Source organism: Morus notabilis, unplaced genomic scaffold (assembly GCF_000414095.1).
Source record: "Morus notabilis unplaced genomic scaffold, ASM41409v2 Scaffold1428, whole genome shotgun sequence".
Lineage (NCBI taxonomy): Eukaryota > Viridiplantae > Streptophyta > Magnoliopsida > Rosales > Moraceae > Morus > Morus notabilis.
In genome coordinates, this window is record NW_010362485.1 from 288,351 (window position 1) to 301,458 (window position 13,108).

The 13,108-nt window shown below is 33.1% G+C and overlaps 1 protein-coding gene across 1 annotated transcript; it reads right to left on the minus strand.

Moving 5' to 3' along the window:
* Positions 1 to 5,024: 5,024 nt before the first annotated feature.
* Positions 5,025 to 7,190, minus strand: LOC21395360 (polyphenol oxidase, chloroplastic). Its single transcript, XM_010102272.2, has one exon. It carries the CDS (start codon positions 7,097 to 7,099, stop codon positions 5,294 to 5,296), a length of 1,806 nt encoding a protein of 601 aa, XP_010100574.1. The 5' UTR covers positions 7,100 to 7,190; the 3' UTR covers positions 5,025 to 5,293.
* Positions 7,191 to 13,108: the final 5,918 nt, after the last annotated feature.

The following is a 13,108-nucleotide window of genomic DNA, read 5'->3' on the forward strand; positions in this document are numbered from 1 at the left end:
ACTCTCTACTCAGTTTTCAAACTCAGATTTGCGTCCCCTTTTACAATCTTCTACACATGGCACCATGAAACCATATATAAATGGTTCTTAACCAAAACATAAAAGAGAACATAGACAATGAAATAAAAAAATAAATGGCCGACACGACAAAGACCAGCAATATAATTATACGTCTCTGCACCTCTAAATGACACTCCCTCACTTGAAAAAAAAAAAAAAAAAAAAAAAAAAAAAAAAAAAAAAAAAAAATTCCACAAGTTCATTGCTTACGATCATAGGATCTAACATAGCCGTACTTTCCGATCATCACCTTGGATGCATGATTTGTTTCACCAGTTTGATATTGTATGTGATTCAAGTCCCTAGTGTAAATTAGCTAATTAACCCCTCAGCACCAAGAATAATATGCATCCTTTTCAATTTTCATACACAGTAGAGTTATTGAGGCCCCCTTGAATCTATGATCTTCTAAGCTTCTGTGCATGAATTTGTATTCCAATAGCTGTTGAATTCTTCTTTCATCAACTACAGAGGAATCCTCCTAGATTCGGTAAACTCCTGAGAAGTCCTTTTCTAGTTTACGATTAATCTCATGAATAGTCTCTAAATTTTGTTGCTCATCTTAAATTCTGATTTTTTAAACGTCTCAAGCTTAATTCCCAATTTATATATATTTTTCAGTTTTATCATTTTCATCAGTAGAGTGTTAAAAAATAATAAAATATGAAAATATTCAGTTAGCAATGTTATTTTTCATTTTTACATTAGAATCACGTACAAAATTTCATGTGCTATTAGTAATTTCTTTATATCGCATGCATATCGTATCTTTTTTTTTTTTACAGCAAACTCATAAAGAAATGATTAAAACTGAAACAAATTGATTGATCATAAATTAACTTGAGACGTTACAAAAGCGGGAATTAGAGTGGGATTTACAGCAACGTTGAGCATCTGTAAGATTATCCGTTTGGTTTCTGAAAGTCCCATAATGGCAACAAAATGACCAACACGATTGTACTGCTCTGCTCTGTACTCTGTTTTCAGAATCCGGATATGTCCCTTTTTTTTTTTCTTTCTTTCTTTTATAACCTGATATGCTGCTCTAAACCAATATGTTTCTTTACCAAAATGCATAAAGCTATGAACTAAACGACATCAACAATGAAAGAACAAATAAACGACCAAGACCACTGCAATTCTAATACAACTCTGAATGACACTTTGCATCAACTTTCGAGCAAAATTAAAAGATATAACTTCTCAAAAAGCTCTTATATCAAACGAAGTTAAAACGTAAATAAAAGTATTAATATGTCTATAAATTTCATTTGTAATATGTTTATTACAGCTTATTAATAGAAATAAATACCGATTTTATCCTTTTATGAAGAAATCTTTTTATTTCTCTTTTTTTTTTTTAAATTATTTCCTAAAAATTAAGTCAATATGCTACATAGATTTCACTTAATTTTTCAGGTAATAAAAAATATTGAAAGGTATGTATGTATTTTAAGACTAATTTTTGCTAAAAAGAAAATATTTCTTGCTTGACTTTTTAAAATTTGTCATTGGAGAACTGGGAATTGAAATGTCAATTTAGGAAGGGCAAAATAAGCCGGACAAAGTTCGACTCTTTGTCCTGTCTCAGCCCGGCCCATTTAAATATTTGGGTGGGGTTGGGTTGGACTGTTCATATTCTCAAGTCTGCACGGTCCAAATTTAATAATTTATACCTTTGATTAGGATGAGTAATAATAAACTTCATTTTTGTCATTTTCTTGTCTCTTTGTTTTGTAGAAGTTGATCTCCTTTCAATCGAAAATGATTGAAAACAAAGGCAAAGTTGTTGCTCCCACTTTTGATGATTTCAATTTTGCTGCTTTCGTCCATGTTCTTATAAAAAATATAGTAATTAGTCCCGCAAATTTATCCATGTAATTATGTTGGATGTAGCTTCTATGTCATGCATTATATGAAGGAGATTATTCATTAGGCATATGCCGAATTGTTTCTTCAATCTACGGTGTATATATATATATGACACAGCTACATTGTGTATTCTACTATATATTATTTTCAAATCATATTTTCTAATGCTAAATTACATATTTATTTGTTTCATAAGCAGTTAATTTGATGAAAAAAAAAACCTGTTTCAATAAGAGATTGATGAAGTCGGAGTAGGTTTGACAAATAGTATCATGTCATGGTCCTATAAGTAGCTATTGCACTAGATGAAAATCCAACAATTGAATCCTTTCTAGAATAAGAGTGAAATCTAGCTTTAATATTGCTTCTTATGCATTAATTGGCGATATCATTCACGTAGGATTTATTAAACTACAATTTTTTTTGTGTCTCTGTTTTTTTCAAATTTTCTGTAGCAAGAAAATTGGTGTAAAGTGTGCATTTGTAATAAATATTTTTTTTGTACATATGAGAATAAGTTAATAGAGAATGAAAGAAGCATTTTAACTAGCAAAAAAAAAAAGAAAAAAAAAGAAAGAAAGAAAGAAAGAAACATTGTTGTTAAGATAATTCTTATCAAATGCTTACTAAAAAGGGGGAAAAAAAGGTTCATACGAGCCACTTTTAACAACAGCTTTTTAAATAATTTGCTTTCTTTTTAAAACTTAAAAGGATGGATCATTTTAACAACACTCAAAAAGTTTGAGGGTCCGTTTATTTCGCTGATTTGAGTTTATAATTCGAGTTGAGATGTGATTTTGTGTGGGAGCTTTTTACTATAACAAAAAAATTAGATGTGACTGTTTTTAAGAGCTTTTTACTATAACAAAACTCGAATCGGCGAAATGAACGGGGAGGTAATAACTTTCAAAATAAGTTCTATCTCTGAAGAGAAAAGTAAGTTCATTTATACGCTCATTTCAAAAAATTAATTTAATTTAAAATTATAATGGCTTAGATCAAAAGTATCTCACCAACTTTGTTAATTAATTTTATAGCATGCATATAATTAGAGTGTACTACACGTATTGTGCTGAAAGTGTACTAGATAGAAGTACAGAGTACTTCATTTATTGGGGATATCTTCATCTATATAAACGCATAATTAAACGCGAGAGCAACAATACTAATGGTTGTATCCCGGCCAAAAAAAAAATAAAAAATAAAAAAAAATAAAAGAAAAAATACACAAGTTCTTCTTCTTCTGGAGGGCTTCGTATTCACTTGTCTCTTGATGGCGTAGCTCCTCTTCTTCCTCTCAAGTTGCTTGTTGGTACTTATAATATTTAATTAGTTTTTTCTTAACTACTTCTAATTAACTTGTTCTAATCAACTTGTTTTTTTCTCTTCCTTTAACTATTTGCATATATGCATTCTTATTGGAGAATTCAACAGACCATATATTAATTGATTCAAAATATTAAGTTACGTATGCGCTTTTTTCCTTCCGATCGAGAAGCAAGCAGCTGGTTATTCTTGACAACTTGCTATATTTTTGCTGGGAATATTGACAATTTGCTCGCTTTGTTTGCGTGACCAAAGCTATCTCTATTTGTCTAATCATCTACGCGTTTGAACTTTGAATAGAGCGGGTAGTACGGGGGTAAGATAGTCAAATATGGCCTCGTTTACTTCGCAGATTCGAGTTTTCAATTCGAATTGAAATGTGATATTTTTTTAGAGCTTTTCACTATAACAGAAAAAGTTAAATATGACATTTTCTGAGAGTTTTTTACTGTAAAAATATAAAACTGAAAATTAAAATCGGTGAAATGAACGAGACCATAATTGTGCCCATATTCAAAATTAAAGTGCACTCATTGCTGCGGCAAGATCTTGTATTTTCTTTCTATCTTTGCTCTTTTTTTCCCCCCTTGAAAGTCCATGATCCCGCCTCCTTCTCACATCCTACTTATTCTGATTTTAACAATGAATAGTGCAATAAGGTACAAGCCGGTGCTGAGTACCCACTAATGGAAGATAATTTCAATAATATTGATTTGAGTTTTTAATTTGAGTTGATATGTGATTTTATGTGAAATTTTTTTATTGTAGTAAAAATTAAATGTGATTATTTTTTAAAATTTTTTACTGTAATAAAATTTAAATTTTAAATTTAAATCAATAAAATGAACATAACCTTATATTATAAGTGGAAACTTAACACCCATGGTGCTCTAAATATTTTTCTATTTAAATCTTACAATTTGACATATATATATTTTAATTTGACTGAGGAATATTAGCGAAGAAACCAACACACACGCGTCTTCTATGCGAATAGTTAGTCGAAAACCTATATAAAAAATGCATAAGATTGGGTATAAATGAAAGTGACAAGTTTCTCAATTTGTAATCGTACATTGATTTATAATTCTTAATTCCTCCCCCGCGTTATGTATAATCTTTTTCCTTGCGAACTAAAACTACTGTATGTTCTACCTACCCATTGGCACCAAAGTCTTCTCGTGAAAATGTGAACTCTTCCCTGTGAATCATAAAGAGTACATAACAAAGTCATATAATTAACAAATGTAAGCTCTATTTTAAATTGCATTCTGCACAGATCAAACTTTGTATCTATGATTTCAAACACTATCGTTGCCTTTTCTGTTATATCTGTATTAAGAAATGAAAAAAAAGGTTAAAATCTAGATATAAAGCTTCCGACAATGAATTTATTTGTGCATCTTCCATATCATTAATTAAATTTTTTTTTGGAAGAAACTCGCGGAAGTACAACGGGACGGTTTCCTTTTAAATAATGTTATTGACGGTGATGGTAACACTCTAAACTCTAATAATTCCCTCATATAATAAATTGTCTAAGACCTTTTTCATTTTGTTTGTTTACATCACAATTCGATATTTTTATTACAATATTTTGTCTTATAAAAATTTAAATTTAATTTTTTATATTATAATATTTTTTCTCATATAAATTTATTTTTTAACTTTAAACCAACGAAATAAATGAGGTATTAATGTATCAAAATGTGATAAGTGGGACATATTAAGGGGACAAGTTTTGGGGAGAGGTGACCTCGATCACATTCACAGCAAACAAAACATTTAATTCATGAAAAAGCAAAAGAGAGCATCTACATCTATCAGTACGAGATGGGGAATATTGTATTGGATAAACCAATCTATTCTTTATTCCACAACGCGATTATTAAAGAGAAAAAACGACACAGACAAAGAACAGTCAACAGGGCATACGACATATTACCAAGCACAGTTGCCAATACCGAAACAACCCATGAAAAGTCGCAAAGTGGTATTCCAAAACAAAGAAAACTGGCGCCCAATGGGTGCGCGCTCAAGAAACGAACTCAATCTTGAGCCCACCAATGGAGACGTGTCCGATCCCAACTTTGGGCACCAAAGTCACCACCACATTCTCATCTTCTTCCGCGTCCAAATCCTCCAGCAGCTCAGTAATGTCCAGCCTCAAGCCAGTGTTCATCTTCGTCTTGCTCTTGTGCCGGTGCGGAACGCTCACAAAGCTCCCCGCGAACTCGCTCTTGTCCGGTCCGGTCAGCGCGTCGTCCTCGTCGTTGATGAAAACATCGAACTTGATCGGCACGTTTCTGTCGAACTCGATCCCTTGGATCACCAAAACCTCGTCCGCCTCGTCCTTCTCCTTCTTGCTCCTCGACTTCTTCGGTCTCGACACTAACGTCTTCACCGGCTTGTCCAACGTTAGCGGGAAATTAGCCGTCGGGTACTCGTCAGCGCGAGCCACCCCAATGCGCGCGAAAGCCCTCTTTACTTTGTCGACCACTCTCCGCGGCCTCGGCCGGGTGTTCAGCCACGGAAGCTCGATGTCTTGGTAGGTGTACCCGAGCTTTCGGGAGTCGAGGGAGTCTCGGACCTTGACGCGCACGAGCTGAGAGTTCTCATCATAGAACAAGAAAGAGGCATCGAGCCAATCGGGGTCGGTGAAGTCTTGTCTCTTGCCACCCAATGTCTTCCAAACGTTCCACATTCGGTCGATGTTGGAGTGGTGAGCGAAGAAGATTGGATCCCTACCAGCCGAGTAGAAGTTCCCCATGTCCTCTCCGTAAGGCTGTGTGTTGTCGCCGGTCCATGTGTGGACCGAGCCATGCGGGATATTCTCGAAGGAACCCGGCCCCGGATCGGTCTCGTCCCCGGCGCGATAAGATTCTCCCATGAATATCCTTGCGCTTCTGCTGTTGGACACCATCTGACGGTACATGATGGTCAGATTGGATTGAATCTGGGCTTGGTTTGAGATCGATTCGTCCCGACCATTAAAGTCGAGGTCGACGAGCGAAGGCGGCTGATGGCTTTTGTTCCGGAACTGGTCATAGAGGGGTGATCTTCGGTCGGCATAAATCGCAGGTATCTGCATTCCCGCTGGGGCGTCCCAGTTCCAGAACGGCATGGCGAAGCTGGGATCGTCAATGAGCTTTCCCAAGATTCTCTCAAAGAAATAGAGGTACCAGCGGTGGAAGGGGAAGAAGAGCCAGGAGTTATGGACCTGAATGTCGAGGTCCGGAAAACCGATTTGCTCGTACGCGCCGTCGCAGTAGGCGCAGTGGATGCTGGCCTGTTGCTTGAAGCTTCTCGGATCGCTGTCCGGGAGGGCTTTCATGAGCTCAAAAGCTCTTTTGAACTTCGCTGTGTAAGCGCTGTCCACGGCATGAGCCGGCGGCCTCACGCGAAGTTTGCCGGGGCTAGCAGGCAGCTTGAAGTCGACAATTTGAGCGGAAACTGGCGGGCAGCAGTTGACGGGATCCACGCCCGAGGGAAAATCGGCAGCGCCGCACTGGGATATGTCCGGAGCGGAAATGGGGGCGGCGAAGGCGAAGGGGTCGGCACGTAGGCCCGCCAAGCCGCCGAGACTGCCAAGGCCGAGGAGAACATTTCTACGGTCGAGTTTAGGATTTGAAGTTTTTGATGCGACGTCGTTTGTAGGGCTGAGGTCGTGATCATTGTTGTTGGCTTTGCATGAAAGTTTACGTGGGAGGCAATGCTTGTTGCTACGCTTTGAGATAGTAGAGATTTGGCATTTTTTTTGGAGTGAAGGGGACAAGGAAGTGGTGGAGGGGGCAATGCCGGTGGTGGTGGTGGGTGGCGATGTGGTGGAGAGGGAAGCCATGGTTTAGCTCAGTGGTGGTTTTCGATCGGAATCGAGCGATTGAGGAATAAAAGAGCCTCGCTTTTTATAGGGCACTTGGATAGATCAACTTTTCAATATTTTAGTTGATTATATAGGATTATTCAAAGAAGACTTTTCAATATATTAGTGAGTCGTGCACGTTAGATGCACGATTCTCTAAGTCGACGAAGAGAAATTAGAACATGGCGATAACCACGCAGTGGATATGGTCAAGTGCGCTATTATTTAAGGAATTAATCCACAGTCATATGTCTGCATATATACGTATGTATATACATGAATAAGTAACGTCTAGACCTTCACTGATTGGATTGTGTTGATTAATATAAGTGATAACACCTAGCGCTTTATGTTATATGTTATTAAGGTAAAAGGGAAAAGGGAGGGGGGGTGTTTTTGATTTTTTTATTTTTATTTTTATTTTTAAAAGAGAGATCATGGTTATCATCTTATCCTAGCTAGCGAACGTCTTCATCTTTAACACAAATCTTGGGGTCCCAATAGAATGGAAAGTACCTAACTCAATCTACATATAAATGACTAGGCTTAATTTCACTCGAATCATTGTTGGTCATAACGTTTCAAGAAAGTGAAACACTAAGGGATTGTTTCGTATATGAGTTCAAAGTTAAACCAGGTGATTCGAATTAGAATTTCAAATTTTTGAAATTTTTGTGAGATAAAACGCTTTAACATAACTTTTTGAATTCAAATATTTATGAGAGAAAATATTAAATCAGAACTTTGAATTTGAGTTCAAATCTCTCTAAAATAAATATGTATATATATTTTTTACATTTTCTAAAGTTCAAAATCAAAATTTTGATACTAGAATGAAATAATCTTTTTATTTTCTTTATCTTCTAAGCCAAAAATAGATTTTTGTGAGAATTGGGGGTGGGAGGCAATTGAGACCGGTTGTAAGAACCCTGTGTAGCTGGTTTATTGGCCTCCTCCAAAGGCTAGTTTTTCAATTTCTAGCTGTCACATACAACGCTTGCATTAACTATTTTGAGGGTCTTGCCCCTATATAAAACTGAGTTTGCGGGTATGTTTTTATACCTTGAAAATACCTTATTTGATCATAATCTTAGTGGTTCAAACTCCAAAATAGCTTGAAATCATTTTGAGAGAGCAAAAAAAAAAAAAAAAAAAGAAAAAAAAAAGAAACCAAAGTCGATTGAAATTCTTGGTATTGTTTTTTTTCCTCTCCTAGAGTCGTACATTGTGTAATGTCCAAATTAAGAGTTGTTCTCGAGTGATAGACGTTTCAATTAATCATGAGAAATAGCAATATTGATAGATTTCCAAGCGTTGCAATTTGGTGGTGATAGGTGTGTTAATTTCCTTGTAAAAACAGGTGGTTATAGAGTTATAGTGTGCCTCAAGTAGAAGTGATCGCACAATCCATTGATCAAATTATCTTAGAAAATTGAGACTTAAAAATGAGACTCTGATATTTCGTAATTTGAATTCATCTTGGGAGGCAAGATAGAAAATACATCCTAACCATATCGTGGTGAAAGTAGTTAAATTGCATAGCATCACAATGACATTACACTTATCATTAGCCTTTCATCATTACGGTAAAAAAAACAATAAAACGAAAAAAAATAAAACAAAAAAAAAAAAAGAAAGAAAGAAAGAAAAAGAAAAAGTTGATCTCACAAATGTTTTCCTAAGGTTTACCCTCTATTCCACTTTAGTCCTCAAAAATCAAGACCAAAGTAGGACTGAAGGTAAACTTCAAATTAAGACCAATTTCATAAATTAACCTAAAAAAAAAAGTTGGGCGGGCTGGTAACAAAAACTAAAGTAACTATTTGAATTTAATAATAATTGTCTACGTGCTCTTAATATTATAATCTTGTCTAGTATTTTTTTTTTTTGAATAAAAATAACAGTTCGTGGTATCTATTTTACCCCTTCTATGATTAAGATATTGATTATTATCATAAAGTTTATTCCTTATATGTCATAACGATCATACTTGCATATTGCACATAAACATCACCATTTTTAAAAATAAAAAAAATTTAATCTTAGTTCATTGTCATGCAGTTGCAATTTTTATTCTTAGGTTCGTTGATATGGCGAACAATATTATCATAAAGTTACAATCTTTATGATATAATGACTATTTGCATGTCATATAAACATTACGTACCGACCTTTCCAAATTATTAATCTAATTCTATTATCATTAACCTGTAATTTTCGTGAGACTTAAAGTAGTAGTGTCATTTTCGTAATAGAACGAAATTGTAATCAGATTTTAGAATAGGCGCTAATATATTTTTGACATTTATCTCAGAAACTCCAACTAGGTTTCCAGGAACTTTGATATAAAGCCCAAATGAAGATCTTATCACAAACTTTGCAGAAATGTCGTCGATACTAATAAGGTATACAATGTTTTTCTATTACTAAAGAATTCGTCTATGGATTTTCCTTGTTGGGAATGGTGTTGGTGGGACAAGGTATATGTAGATCTACATATATAGAAGGGAATGTATTAGTTCTACCTAATCAAATATACATACATATACATACATACATATATATATATATGTAGATCTAATATCCCAAAAAAGAATATCTTTGTGTAGCATTTAAAAAATAAATAAATAAATAACGCAAAAGGAAAATGGTGAGTAGTTGGACATACGGAAATTCAATTTGGTGACATATTCTGCTGTCGTGTCTGGGGAAGACATTATTGGATTGAGATTTGCGAATGTACTATGCACATGGTGGCATCTTATTATTTTATGTCCTTATACATTCATGGACGGAACGAAAGGGGCGTGTATATCTTACATACACACATATATATATATATATATTATATATATATTATTTATGTGTATTATTTAAATCCCACCTTTAGTAAAAAAAAAAAAAAATACTGTCCTTCTCTACTCAACCACTTCCAAATTAATAAAGTTTTTATCTTTTGTTTTGGTTAGTTGATTCAAGATATGCACAGGCTGACAAACGATGCTTACGAGTCATTTATCGCTTCTACTTAAATCTGTTCTTTTTTAATAAACTTGTTTTTGTTTTTGTTTTTTTTTTTTGTTTTTTTGTTTTTTATACAAGACGGGATTAAAAATCCCACTTCATCCTTATCTCCCGGTGCCATAAGACTAAGAGGTTTTAGGCAATAAGCTTCTTTTTTAATTCTAATAATAATAATAATAATAACTCTATTATTTTTATTCGGGGATGCTTGAAAAGGTCTATCATGATTTGCTTTATTAAAAGAAACTTAAATTATGTGATAACCGCCGTATCGATCTTTTCTTTTATATTCACGTAACTTTCAACAAGAAAACGATCAAAATTTTTTCAAATGTAGATCTGGTTAAAACTAATAGTTATTAGACTAAGGCCTGAGTATTAATCCATCTCTAATGTAAATATTAATGTTAATATTATATTTAACATTAAAAAGTATAATAAGATATATTATTTTCATTTACTCTACAACACATATGACATGTTTATCTACGCGTAATCAGAATGAGCATGAATCGGAGTGGGCAGGATTCGGAGTGGGTAGGATTCGGAGTGAGTAGGATTCGGAGTGAGGAATCGGAGTCAGAATAAACTGTTTACTTAGTGATAGGATTCAGAATCGGAGTCATTCTAAATCTCATTCATACGTTTACTTACACCCAGAATCAGAATAAAAAAGTGTAAAAGTACTAATATACCCTTTAAAAATCAATTTGATATTTCCAATTTAAAAAATATATTGTGTACTTATTACATTAAAATTAATCATAATTAAAATATTTAGTGTAATAATTGGGTACTAAAATAATAAATATAAATTGTACAACTATTTAAAATATAAAAATAAATTTTAAAAAAATTTAAATAAAATAAATAAAAATAAAAATAAATAGTGTTAAAAAAGAGCAATCTCACTCCCATTCCAAGATAAAAAAAAAAGAGCAAGTAAACATGTGATTGACTCCCATTCTCCTCTCTCATTCTTCAATCCTGGTAAGTAAACATGCCAATAATGTTTTGTCAAATGTTAAATCTATTAATTTTTTTCATAATCATTAATTTTTTTTTTATCACCATAATCATTAAACTTTGATTGTAGTAAAAGTAAATTTTTAGATTTAGAATAATTTAAAAATGTAAGAGTTGTAATGATTAAATGAAAAATAACATATCAACAGAGAGTAATTAAATGCTAAATTTGCTCTATGTTATACTAATTGGTGGCAAGTTAGCTATAATATATGGTATATGACAAATTTAACACAACAAATGACATTATATTGAAGAGTATTTTTTACACTTAAACACTAATTTTTTCATTAACATACTGATTATAAAACTGCATTGCAAAAGCTATTAACATGATTGCTCATATATAGCTCAATAATGTACCCCCTTCAGGTAAAAAAAAATAAAAAGTGATTATGTTCATATAAGCAACGTGATATATAAGAATATCACGGTTCACGTGTTGAACTAAAAAAAGGAAAAGAAGAAAGAGAGGGAGAAGGGGGCTGTCTAAAGGAAAAAGGCCAATAGAAAGGAAGCTTTTCCTTTGACCTAAGGAAAAGGGAGCCCCGTACACGTATATATTTTGACGACAAATATTTTTTATGAATCATTATGTTCGAAATTAAGCCCCACACATGTACTTTTTGCTGGACTTGCACATAAAATGGACGTTCTAAGATATAATATGCGTGTATCTAGTGCACTTTTCATACACCTATTTTTAATAAATATTTTTATTATTAAATTATCGATTAATAAAATTAATTTTAAAGACAACAATATTTTTTTTATAAAAAAAAAATACTCATTACGTATCTCATCTTAACAAAAAGATAAATTTTATTTTTACTCCTTTAATTTTTGATAACTTTTTACCCGCAAACTTTAAAAACTGATCTCGACACCCCTTGATTGTTGTAACATTATCGACATTTCCCCTTCCATCCATTTCATTGGATGGATTTGCTGATGTGGCAAATTAAAATAAGTAGTTGATAATATACTATGGTCCTAGTCATTGCCCCTTCCTGGATAACATATATGTAGTTTTTTAAAAATAAATAAAAAGAGAAAAAAAAAACACTCATACTTTTCTCTTTTTAAAGAATGCTAGCATTACATTTCTCGTCACTCTCTTAATTTATTGTTTAATATGCACACTTTATTAATATAATGTATTATTATTTAATTAAACAGAAAATTAAATTGTGGAGTCCACGTGGAATATCAAACCTTGAATTCCGCCATAAAAGGAAAAGGAAATAGGCACTCTAGTCACCGCATCACGTCCCCAATCGTAATAAAAGCAAAATTTAAACTATAGCAGTATAAGGACAATATAATATATTCATCTCACCCTTCATTATTACGATAAAAGAAAAAAGAGGCATGAACGTGCTGCGAGAAAAACCTCAACTTTCAAGTAACTATTTTCCGCTAAGAACCTTTGATATTAAAGCCTGAACAAAAATCTTTTATCTGGTGTAAATCAAGCACAGTAACCATTTATAAAGACTATTTTTTTTTTTTTTGAATTAATAGATGAAGACTAGTTATTCACATATATACACTACTAATTTTATGTAATTAGACAAAACTCTTTTTAAAACCAAATCTATAAAAGTAGTATATATGTCTCTAATCCCCTTAGAGGCTGCAAAAAGGTCCAAGATATTACGTGATATATATATATATATGTATATATATATATATATATATATTAACTGACATTCGTCTATGAATTTTTCTTGTTGCCAATTGTGTTGGTTGGACGAGGTAGACTTTTTTTTTTCTTCTTTTTCTTGTTTTACTTTCATTTTTAACTCTTTGTTTGCTAGCTAGTAAGGGAATGTATTAGTTCTACCTAATCAAATGTATACGTAGATTTTCCAATAAAAAGCATCTTTGTGTAGTATTTGAAAAAATAAATAAAGTAGAGAAAATTACAATAACGCC